General features: G+C 45.2%; 2 protein-coding genes across 2 annotated transcripts; both read left to right on the forward strand.

Annotated features, from left to right (window-relative positions):
• Positions 1-2,747: 2,747 nt before the first annotated feature.
• Positions 2,748-4,460, forward strand: LOC139196846 (uncharacterized). The gene has a single exon (XM_070823190.1). It carries the CDS (start codon positions 2,748-2,750, stop codon positions 4,458-4,460), a length of 1,713 nt encoding a protein of 570 aa, XP_070679291.1.
• A 5,838-nt stretch (positions 4,461-10,298) lies between these two features.
• Positions 10,299-11,349, forward strand: LOC103443610 (heavy metal-associated isoprenylated plant protein 39-like). The gene is made up of 3 exons (XM_008382487.3): positions 10,299-10,446; positions 10,648-10,726; positions 10,981-11,349. The coding sequence occupies exons 1-3, from the start codon at positions 10,438-10,440 to the stop codon at positions 11,154-11,156; spliced, it is 264 nt and encodes an 87-aa protein (XP_008380709.1). The 5' UTR covers positions 10,299-10,437; the 3' UTR covers positions 11,157-11,349.
• Positions 11,350-12,036: the final 687 nt, after the last annotated feature.

Consider the following 12,036-nt stretch of genomic DNA (forward strand, 5'->3'; position numbering starts at 1 on the left):
ACCTTCAGTATTTACGATATCACTTCGAAGTATTTTCGACTGTTTCTCTCTTCGGCCTTACGGCCGATGAAATAGCACGTGTCGCACGGCTGGATGCATATCTCGACACCAGGGATGCTCGTATACAGTACCAGGAGCAAGTTCGGATCCTGGCACCAAGCACACTTTCGATCTCAGGCTCACCTGAGGCACTTACGCAGAACCAACAGGCTGCTAAAGAGACACAGTGGGACCAAACCATTGAAGAAGGAGCAGAATAGTCTCTTCGTCCAACTCTGACGGAAGCGGATGCCGCAATCGCCAACCAGGAAAGAGACGAGGCTAGCGAAGAGGATCATAACCCGATGGGCTCGTCAGTCCTGGATAACATGGAAATCAGTATGGTCCATGTTTTGCCTGCTGATTTTCAGTCAAGCATAGCTCAACCGAATTTCCTCGATGGTGATGTAGTTACCGAGGAAGCCGGTCATATTGATTTTGTAACTATTGCTCAAGTCGAGTCAACAACAAAAGATGATAGTTTGAAAGCAGTTTTGGCCGAATTGTTTCCTCGTTCATCATCGGCCAAACTTCATTATTTGAAGCCATTGTATGTAACGGCTCATATCGAAGGGTATCTAGTCTCCAAAGTTTTCGTCGACTGTGGAGCCACCGTCAATATCATGCCTGCAAACATCATGAAGGCCTTATGTCGCTCCAATGACGAACTTATTCCGTCTGGGATCACGATGAGCAGTTTTGTCGGAGACAAATCCCAAACCAAAGGGGTACTTCTGGTAGTAGTAAATATTACCGGCCGTAATCACATGACCGTTTTTTTCATTGTCGACTCTAAGACCGAGTATAATGCATTGCTCGGTCGAGACTGGATTCATCAAACCAGCTGTATTCCTTCATCATTATATCAAGTGCTCGTCTTTTGGGACGGCAAATCGGTCATTGTTCACCCGGTCGATAATCAACCCTTCGAGGCTAACATGATCTAAGCACGATATTATGATGATCACGTCGGCTATATCACCCTATAGGGTTTCAATGATGAAGGACGGCCAACTCGAATTTTTGTTCAAAAAGCTATCGAGGTTGGCGCCGAAACTGTCCACCAGGATTTGGCGAGACTCGGTTTAGCTAACTTCATCCCCGATCCTGATGTTTGACACCGATCAGGAAAAACATCGAGCCGCGGTTTCATCTACTATGGAATGACTGCTGGCTCATTGGTATACTATATCTAAACAATCAAATTCGGGCGTTAACCTCGCTGAGTTCCTCGCCGAAGGAGATAATGGTCATGTCTTATCTCTTGAAAAAATTCAAGCCGCCTCGGCCGAGATCGAAGACAATCAGCCCCAAGTCAAACATCCCTTGGAAGAAATTAATGTTGGGACTGCCGATGACCCATGGCCTTTATTTGTTAGTGATTTACTTCCTCAACCTATGAAAGCTGAACTTCATGCCTTGCTTAAGGAATTCAAAGATTGTTTTGCTTGGAGCTACCATGAAATGCCTGGCTTAGATCGCACTCTCGTCGAGCATGAGTTACGTATTAAACCTGGATGTAAACCTTTCCATCAACCACCTTATCGATTCTCGACCGAAGTGCAACTCGGAATCAAGGATGAACTAGTTCGGCTTTTGAAAGCAGGGTTCATTAGGACAGCTCGATACGTTGAATGGTTGGCTAATATCGTTTCCGTTTTAAAGAAAAGTGGTACATTGCGCATTTGCATCGACTTCAGAAATCTGAATCTGGCAACTCCCAAAGATGAGTATACAATGCCGATTTCGGATTTGTTAATTGATGCTGCAGCAAATCATGCGATCTTATCCTTTATGGATGGACATGCTGGGTACAACCAAATTTTCATTGCCGAAGCCGATGTGCACAAGACTGCTTTTCGCTGCCCGAGGGCACTCGACACTTACGAATGGGTTGTCATGCCATTCGGCCTTAAGAACGCCGGCGCCACTTACCAAAGGGCAATGAACACCATATTTCATGATTTAATTGGAACCATCGTCGAAGTCTACATTGACGATGTTGTCATTAAATCTAAACGCTTGCAGACACATCTAGACGATCTCCGACAGGCTTTCATCTGTATGCGTCGACACAACCTCAAAATGAATCCTGCCAAATGTGCATTCGGTGTGTCGGCTGGTAATTTTCTCGGTTTCCTCGTGCATCACCATGGGATTGAGGTAGATGAAAATAAAGCACACGCAATCATCAATGCTCAACCCCCGATGACCAAGAAACAACTGCAGTCCTTACTCGGTAAGATAAATTTTCTCCGTCGATTTATAGCTAACTCGGCGGGTAAAATGAAAGCGTTCTCTACGCTTTGAAACTTAAGGACTCAGATAAATTTGAGTGGAAAGACGAGCATCAGGCGGCGTTTACGCAAATCAAAGTCTCCCTCACGACACCACCTGTCCTTGTTCCACCCCAACGCGGTAAGCCTCTCAAGTTATATATCTCGGGGGCCGAAGAGTCCATCGGCTGCCTCCTCGCCCAAGACAATGATGCCGGACGAGAGAAGGCTATTTTTTACCTCAGTCGAAATCTTAATCAACCGGAGATCAATTATTCTGCCGTTGAGAAGCTCTGTTTCGTCGTTTTCTTCGCCGCTTCCAAGCTTCGGCATTACATGCTCCCATCGGTTACACAAGTCATTGCCTAGACCGACGTCATCCGGTACATGCTCACCCAACCAATTGTAAAAGGCCGTATTGGGAAATGGACAATGGCGTTATCCGAGTTTAGCTTGCAATACGTGCCCCAGAAAGCTGTTAAAGGCCAGGCATTGGCTTACTTCCTCGCTCAACACCCTTCCCCCTATGGTTTTGGGGACACCAACGTCGAAATCGGCATGGTTGAAACACGCGATAACTACTGGATGATGTACTTTGACGGCTCAAGTACTTCATCCTCGGCCGGCGTTGGAATCGTCATTCAATCCCCTAACCACGATCGTTGGTATTTTTCGCTCAAGCTGGATTTTGACTGCACAAATAATCAGGCCGAATACGAAGCCCTTATCATCGGCCTTGGCATCTTTCATGACTTACGGGCCACCCGTGCCCTAATCCTCGGTGACTCCGAACTTGTGCTTAACCAACTTAATGGGTCTTTCCGCTGCATGAGTTGTACCTACCATATGGTCGCCAGCTATTTGGCCGAATTTTTCGACGGTATTACATTTGAGCATATTTCCCGGATCCATAATACCGACGTGGATGAATTGACTCAAATCGCCTCTGGTGCACAACTCCTGGGGGGTAAGCTAGGCGGAGAAATACCGGTGTTACGACAGCTATACCCGGCCTTGGTTAGCCAGCATGTCCTCCGACGCGACAACGTGATACGCACCAGAGTCATATCCTTACCTTCGTTGCTAGACCGACAAGACCCTATAGAGGTTTGCACCGTCAAGGCAATACCAGATGACTGGAGAAAACCCATTAAGCAGTATATTGACAACCCCAATGGCAAACATAGTCGCAAGACAAGAGTTCATGCCACAAACTATGTCACGTACCAAAACGAGTTATACCGAAAGGGTGAGGATAGTCTATTACTGCTATGCCTGGGCCCCCAAGAGAGTGCTCAAGCAATCACAGAAGTCCATGAAGGGGTTTGCGGAGCTCATCAGTCCGGACGTAAAATACGGTGGTTGCTTCGACGACACGGTTATTTTTGGCCAAGAATATTGAAGGATTGTATCGAGTTCGCACGAGGGTGCATACAGTGTCAGATTCATGGTCCTATACAGCGGGTCCCAGCCGAGTCATTACATTCGGTCACTAAACCATGGCCGTTTAGAGGATGGGCCATGGACGTAATCGGTAAAATCACACCATCTTCCGGGGCTGCCAAGCACGCATGGATACTGGTAGCAACCGATTACTTCACTAAGTGGGTCGAAGCTAAATCATATGCCGAGCTAACGTCTAAAGAAGTTTGCGACTTTGTGGAAGAACACATTGTGACCAGATTCAGTGTACCAGAAACGATTATAACTAATAATGGCACAATCTTTACAGCTGAGAGGTTTAGAGAATATACGGCAAGTTTGAAAATTGGACTTGAACAATCTACACCGTATTATCCACAAGCAAATGGGCAGGCCGAGGCAAGTAATAAAGTGTTGATCGGTATTCTCGAGAAAATAATAAAGGAAAGGCCAGGCATGTGGCATTTAAAGTTGAATGACGCTTTGTGGGCATATCGAACATCACCCAGATCGGCGACTGGAACAACCCCGTATGCACTAACTTACAGTCACGATGCAATGTTACCAGTCGAGTTAAGCATAAATTCACTGCGACTAATTGAACAAAGTAGTTTGTTCAGCGTCGAATATAATCAGTCCATGAGACAGGAGTTAGAAGATTTAGAGGAAGCGCGACTTGATGCTTATAACTTACTGGTGGCACAAAAACGGATTGCCGAGTGAGCCTATAACCAAAAGGTATGACAGAAAACATTTGGCGAGGGAGAATTGGTTTGGCAAACGGTGTTGCCAGTAGGACTAAAGGACCCTAGGTTCGGCAAATGGTCGCCAAATTGGGAAGGGCCGTATGTTGTACATAAAATATACGGCAAAGGGGCATATCATCTTAGAGACCAGACCAATTTAGTTCACAAACTACCAATCAATGGGAAGTTTTTGAGGAAATACTATCCGGTCACATGGGAAATGCGGGAATAGAAAATCAGTTCATTAAGATCGAGAAGAGTATATACAAATTGAATAAGTCGATCAGTTTACATTTAAATACATTCAAGGCGAAGAAGGAAGAAGAGTGCCGAGAAGGGCCTTCAGCTCCAACCACAGCACCTTGCCCATTATGACCTCGGCCTGCCGGTTCTTCTTGTCCATTTTTAACTACTCAACCCATTTTGTGCTCGCCGCATACTCGGTTAAACAAGCTTTGCCGCCCGACTCAAAGTCCTTAGCAAGCTCGGAAGCAATGGCTGACCTTCGTTTCGCCAATTCGACCATTTGACGATCGAGGTCGACCAAGGACTTTCCTTTTGCCTTTAAAGCATCAATCTTTGGACGGAGAGTATCTTGGACGGCTGTGGCAGCTTGCAGGTCTTGTTCGGCCTTCAGAGCGTTCTCGAAGATACTAAAGGTCTCCCGAACCCGTTCCAAGGCAGACGACGCCTGAATGATAGCCTCGCCGTTCAGTTGACCATCAGCTCCGATGTCGTTTAGACATGCACCGAGCAAATCAAGACCTTTGCGTTCGAGTACTTACGACGCCGAAAGAGACAAGACCTCTCGCAACCAAGCTAGAGCAGTTGAATCAGTAGCTTCAGTTGTGGTGGCCGAAGGACAGCCCCTCCAGTAGTGCTGGAGAAGAGGGCTTTAAATTCGACTTCCCATGAAGCCTGCACACAAAATCAAGTTAAGCTCAAGGAAATCATAAAAAGATAACAAGAAGGTTTTGTTTTTTAACCTGCCGAGAGGAGACTTCGGCCATGTCTTTAGGATCGTTGCTCGAACCTAAAGAACTTAATGGTCGAGCCCAGTATCTTAGATTGCTTCTCAGCTCACGCGGCCGATGGAGGTTATCTACGTTCGATGGCCACTGAGATGGCCAAGAGACATAGATAACACCCTTCGGTGCATAGAATTTTTGATGAAAAGAGTGTACAGGCACCTGACAGTTAGTATTTTCCTGGTTTAGAGTTCTATAACAGAAAAATAATCAAGGAAAAGTGGTAGAAGGTACTTACGAAGGCCGAAGTGGCTTCCTACGGAAGAATATCGAGGTTCTGGTCCTGAGGATGAACGGGCGTTTCCACCGTCGCCTCTGGCTCTCTAGTAGGTCGTTTGCCACGGTCGGCCGTAGAAGGGTCGACCGGGACAGCCGCTTCGGACGCAGGATTGAGGTCCTGGTCCTGTGGAGGAGCGGGTATTTCTATCGCTGCTGCTGGCTCTCCGGCAGGTCGTTTGCCACGGTCAGCCGTAAGAGGGCCGACTTGGGCAGCCACCTCGGACATAGGAGGAGGTTAACGGCGGGAACGAGGGCGACTCACCAGTGAAGCTTCGTCGCTCCCCCCACTCTCTTCCAGAACAAAGATCGAGGGTTTTGGATTTGCAGGGGAAGTTCTCTCGATCGCAGAGACTGCCTTTTCCAGGATAGGTGCAGCCTCGACCGGTGGAACAACAACTGGTTTACCAACCTCAGAAACAGGCCGTGTTTGGACTATTTCTTCGCCCGGACTTGGCCGTTTCTCGATCAAGGCTTGGGCGATGGGGGGAGAAGGGGAAACGCTGGGAGTCGTCGTTCCCGTAGTTTGACTAGAAATGACATGAATCTCCCGTTCTCCTTTCTTCGCCAGCTTTTTAATCTTTTTGGCAGGCCGAGAAGGTTTGGTGGTCGGCTTGGCTTCTCAACGAGGCCGTTTGCTCAGCAAGGCCTACGCAGCAGTCTTTGCTTTCTTAGAGACGATCGATTTTCTCTCGGCCGCAGCCGCAGTAACCACCACCACTTTTTTCAACGACCGGCTACCTGAGAAAGTAAAAGCAAATCAGCAAAGCAGATCAGTAGTTCAAGGTTGAAGGAAAAAGGCAGAAGTAAACCGTTACCTTGGGCTTGGGGGGCAGAAGCCTTCTTAGGTCGACCACCGAAGAGTTTATTCAAAACGGTTTCAACCGGAACACCAAAAAACTGATGGGTATACTGTTCCCACCAGTCACTGAAGGTGTCAGTACAAAGAGTCTCTAGAGTGGCTGGTCGAAGGCGGAATTTCTAGCACCGCTCCTGGAACTCCCTTTTGGCGTCGGAGCATTCCTTCTCTGAAGAGCCAGGTTCACGTCCGCGGCTTAGGACCGACCTTGAGGAAAGAAGAGGGACTGGACAACCTTGGAGATATCCAAGCTGCCGAGCGAGGAAGTTGGGATGATACACTTCCCAACTCGCTCGGCGACCCTCACAGCCGAGAGGTAGGTCACGGGCAAGTACGAAAGACCCCCAAGATTGAAGAAGGTTAGCATCTTCGTCCGCACCCCATGCTGTTGTAGGAAGTCTGATCGACGAAGGGTATTCTCAACGACGACAGATCAAGAACTCGTCATTAGAAAGGTCGTCGAGAGCGAAAAAGTATCTGAACACTTCTTCGGCTTGGTGAGGGGGGATTGGCTGAAAAGCTAGTTGAGGGCCGAGCGCTTTAGTAGGCGAGAAATCAGTAATCGTCGGCCGAAGAGGAGCAAAGTAGACCTACAACCAGAGTTGGAAGACCCAGAGGGGACCATTCTACTGCGGATCGACCTTATCCAAGGTCGTCTCGGCCAAGCAGCGTAGAAGGTGGGCGAGAATGGCCGGGCTGAGTGCTAGAGTATGACCGCTAGCTAGGGCTTCGGCCACTGGCATATTCTCGACCAAACACTTGTTAGATTTGGTACAACAAATAAATTTGTTGTACCAATAGAAGAGGAACGCCTCGTGTTCTCCTTTTCACTGAGCCTCTTCTCCTCGGCCGACAAAATGGAGGTAAAGGGTGTTGTAGTTGAAGAAGTTCTTATGAAGCTTGTGGACCTCTTCCTTCAAGGGTGTTTGGCTTTCATTGCTTAGCGTATCAAGGGCCCATTTGTCGAAGAGCGCCTTTAAATTAAGGTTCGACGGGTACCCAGGGAAGGCAGAGTGGACTGGGATTCCAGTCGGGGAAGTCCCCAAGATGGCAGTAAGGTCGAGGATGGTGGGGCCAATGGGGCCGAGAGGGATGACCATGGTGTTAGTGGCCGAACACCAGAAGCATAAAGCCGCTAGGAAGAGCTCCTTGTCCAAAATGACCTCTATGGACGAAAGGTGAATGGCGTCGTAGATGCCTAGGGCTTTCCATTGCTCGTCGAAGAGCTTTTCCATTCATACAACCCAGGCGGCCCAGGTTGTAGTGGTCGAGGGCCAAGAGCCTTGAGGCCTCGCCACATCCCACTTCGACCAGTTGAACCCTTGTAGCAAGGGTGATAGGCAGTGCTCCTGGAGAAGTCCAGTGATGGTCGATGGCACTGCCGCCTTAAAGAGAGGACCCAAGATTTGATGACGGGTGCTCATGTCGCTCTCAAATCTGATGGTTTTGATTGAACTCCGATCGATGATTTTCTGGCATTGGTCACACTCCTTAGAAAGCTTAGAGATAAAGGAGGCCATGGTGAATGGTTGAAGGGATGACAAGAAAAGAACTTTCTGGGTTAAAGATTGAAGAACGAAGACCCGGAAGGAAGAAATGCATTGGAGAATGATGGCAAGAAATTTCAGAAAATTTAAAAGCGTGAAGTACAAATGAGAGAATTTCGGTATTTATAGAATTATGGAAGGAAGGGCAATCATTCGAAATTCAAAATAAAGGGTAAAATTGACCGAAGAAATCTCTAATCATTATGGACATTCAAGAAATGCAGTTGAGAAGACCGAGGGTCTCAGGTTTTGGGGGTGCACGATTGCGTGTGGCTGCGAGATATAGGGCCAAAGAAGTTTTGGAGTCTGCACGATGACGAAAGGCTCACGGATTGAGGTAGCATGGTCATGTTCAGCAATAATGTCATGATGGCACGACAATTCAGGGAGCCGCACGCCTTAGATGTCATTATTAGGGATTGGCCGTGTTAAAGGATGCCACGTGGTGTTTTGGTCAGCAAGATCAAGATCGTGCAATCGTGCTCAATAAATGCGCCTTGGAAATAGAGTACTTGGGTTCTAAGTGATAGATTCGCTTCTTCAAGGTCAAAACTCAACCAAAGAATTCAGGCCGAGGACCTCAGAAGCGAGGGGGCAATGTTTGGGCCCAAAATATTAGTTTGGGCCGAGTATAGAATTATTCTCAGCCCAGAAGGCCTTACGACAGGATTCGGTTCTCAGGGATCAGTTAGTTCTGGACCGGTTAGGTCGTGGGCTTCCAAATCCGGGTCGATTATGCCATACCGCAAGACGAGTCGAATCCTGGTGCAATGAGGAGTCTCGGCAAGATCAATAACCCGGAAAAGAATCCGGCTTGATAAAGGACTAGGTTCACAATTATAGTGAAAATAGGATTGGTCGAGTTTGTGTTTGATCAAGAGAAGAAGACCTAGTCCGAGTAGGGTTTTAACTTGGCTTTAAAGGTATCCAATGTTATAAATAGAGGAGGTTGTGCATCATTCAAAGCCCCTCCAATTTAACACACAACTGCCCTGCGCAAACTCTCTCAACAACTTTGAGATTTTTATTTTCTTTTTTTTCGCTGACACATCTTCCGTTGGCATCAGCAGCACTGTGAAAGCAACCGGTGATATCTTAAGTCGACATAGATAGCTCTGTCATCGTAGAATCAGTCGGTCTCGCAGTATCTTCCGTTGGCATCAACAGCACTGCGGCGAGGACGGCTGGTTACCTATCCAAGTCTCGGTCGAGAAGGATTTCCGAATCCTTATTGATTGAGGTCATCTCATTAGCCTTCTCGGCGAAGTGAGGTGTTACAGTTTATTGAGCTCGGCGCATTGCACGCCGAGTTATTTTATGATTGGATACTCCCAAGTGGGATTTAGAGTTCGGCATTCAGACAACCGAACCACGTTCATTATTAAGACTTATATTCGCTTTGAGTATTTGTGCCCTTACACTTTGGTGTCGATTTGGCGAGAGTTTACACTGACGAATAACATCACTGTGGCCGAATCCGACGATGGCGATTCGTGAACTTCGTAAGAATAGTAACCTTGTCTTCAGGTTCGAGAGCCCAAGAGGCCGAGACGTGTTCCTTTCTCGGTCGCAATCGCAAGACGCAGAAGTCAGCCGCGCACCCAACGCAACATCAACAAATTTACTCCTCGGCCGAGCTCGACCGACGAGTTGGCACGCCCCGCATTCACCGAAGGACGTAGTTAGCTTATAGATTACTCGGCCTGCGCGCCACATAGGCTTGGTAGTTTTTAGGGTCAACAGATATTATCTACACTAAAAGGAGAGAGTGAGATTAGCCTCACAATGAGCTAATAATAATGTGGTTCAAATTCACTTTTGGCGAGAATTGAACCTAAGACCTCTCACTTATAGGTGAAGAACAATACTATTAAACCGTAGTACTAAGTGACTCACCTCGTTGAAACACAAGTTTTGAAGTTAGATCTTTGGTTTCTTGTAGGGTGCTCTTTAAAACCATAACCCTCGTTCTACATTAAGGTTCAATATAATAACACAACAACACGTGTCACATTAGTGTTAAGTGAGTTAGATAAGGGGTAATTTTGTAATAGTATAGAGTCTAGGTGTTTTGTTATTATTACCATATAAATCAAGTGTGTATCATTTGGATATTAAGGTAATAACACTCTCATTTTCTCTCAGATTCTATTTCCTTATTCTTCTTCGATAGCTTACACTTTCTCTCTCTAGATTACTGTTTGTCTGACTAAAACTCCATAGCTTCAGAACTGTGAAGACAATATGGCTCAGGTACTGTCAAGTCTTTATTATTCTTCTCATCTTAATAGTATATATTGTTGGAAAATAACAATATATTCTAGTTTGACAGCTACTTTTTCGTTCACGCGTTATGATACGTACTATTGTTTTCAACTTATATACTAGTTGCATGTGAGTTGCATGTGAAGGAAATTAAGATTCAATTTTATTTCCAATGTTGTGTTTTTGTAGAAAGTTGTGGTGAGGATCATGACTATGGATGACGAGAAGACAAAGCAGAAAGCCATAGAGGCCGTTGCTGACCTATACGGTTTTTTATCTAATTTTTCCAAGTCTCTTTTAATTTATTTATGCACCTGCTCTTACTTGGAGCAAGACGCTTTATTTTGTAGTTTATTAAATTTAGCTGGGAATAGGCTGGGGGCAGTTTCTGGTAGGGTTTGCTAATGCGCCCAATCGAGGCGACCTCCCATTGTTATCTATATCCATGCGGATATTGCAATCCCTTTGTCCTGTACTAATGAGATCACTTTGCAGAATGACCAATTGTTTGTTGATAAACAGGGGTTGACTCAATTGCAGCTGATTTGAAGGAGCAGAAGCTTACGGTCGTAGGAGAGATGGACACTATTGCAATAGCCAAAAAGCTGAAGAAAATAGGCAAAATAGATATAGTATCAGTTGGTCCAGCGAAAGAAGAGAAGGAGGAGAAAAAAGAAGAGAAGGAGGGAAAGAAATGATCATGGTTTATTTGATGGAGATGGCCCCTATATATACATCTATTTGAAATTAATAATGCTTCCGACCTCATTGTTAACAGTATACCATTGTAAATAAGACGCATCCATATTAAAGGGTGTATCAGTAATGAATATGTGCTAAATAGCATTACTCATTTGAAATTAATGAAACAAATTATGCATATTCTTGAGATTCTATGCGCGTCAATTATTCAACTAAACATTAATAACGGTTGTGGAGTGTATGATTTTTCTTTGAATATGATGTTATTTTGTTTTCATGTTTTTTACGTGGAGATAGGATTTGCACTGGGTATCTCTTCGAACAAACTAGAAAGAGAAGCACTCCCGAATTTAATTAAGGGGCTTTTAGATCTAGGTCTAAATGTTTTTGGACTGAGTCCAGTTATCTAATTACATATTTTGATATCAATTTTGCCCCTTCAGATAAAAATATTTAATTTCTTTAATTTTTTTAATCATTTATTCAGTTTTTAAATTTTGAATATTTAAATACTCAAACTAAAATATTATCTAGTAACTACCTACTATTTATGAAGAAAACAAAACCGATATAATCTAGTAACTACCTATTATATAGGAAGAAAGATGCTTTACACCTACAAAGCATATATAATCTACCTGCAAAACAAAAATAAACTACCTATTATAATGGAAGAAAAATGCTGGGAACCTACATGGCGGAACATAGAAATATAAATATGATATAATATACCTCCATTAAAGGAACGAATTTGGAGGGAAGAACACAAAAATATCACCCATGAAAAGAAGTGACAAAAAAGAGAAGGATTGATTCCATGATCTAAGAGGGAATTGTTTGGAAGAAGGAAAATAGGAGGGATGAAATGGACTGGGG

The sequence above is a fragment of the Malus domestica genome, chromosome 06 (genome assembly GCF_042453785.1).
Source record: "Malus domestica chromosome 06, GDT2T_hap1".
Classification (NCBI taxonomy): domain Eukaryota; kingdom Viridiplantae; phylum Streptophyta; class Magnoliopsida; order Rosales; family Rosaceae; genus Malus; species Malus domestica.

What these genes read in the sequence shown, in the direction of transcription:
- LOC139196846 (XM_070823190.1), top strand. Translation starts at nt 2,748, where the DNA reads ATGGCGTTATCCGAGTTTAGCTTGCAATACGTGCCCCAGAAAGCTGTT.
- LOC103443610 (XM_008382487.3), top strand. An exon ending in GGCCGTTGCTGACCTATACG is followed by an intron (nt 10,727 to 10,980) that starts GTTTTTTATCTA and finishes GTTGATAAACAG; the next exon opens with GGGTTGACTCAATTGCAGCT.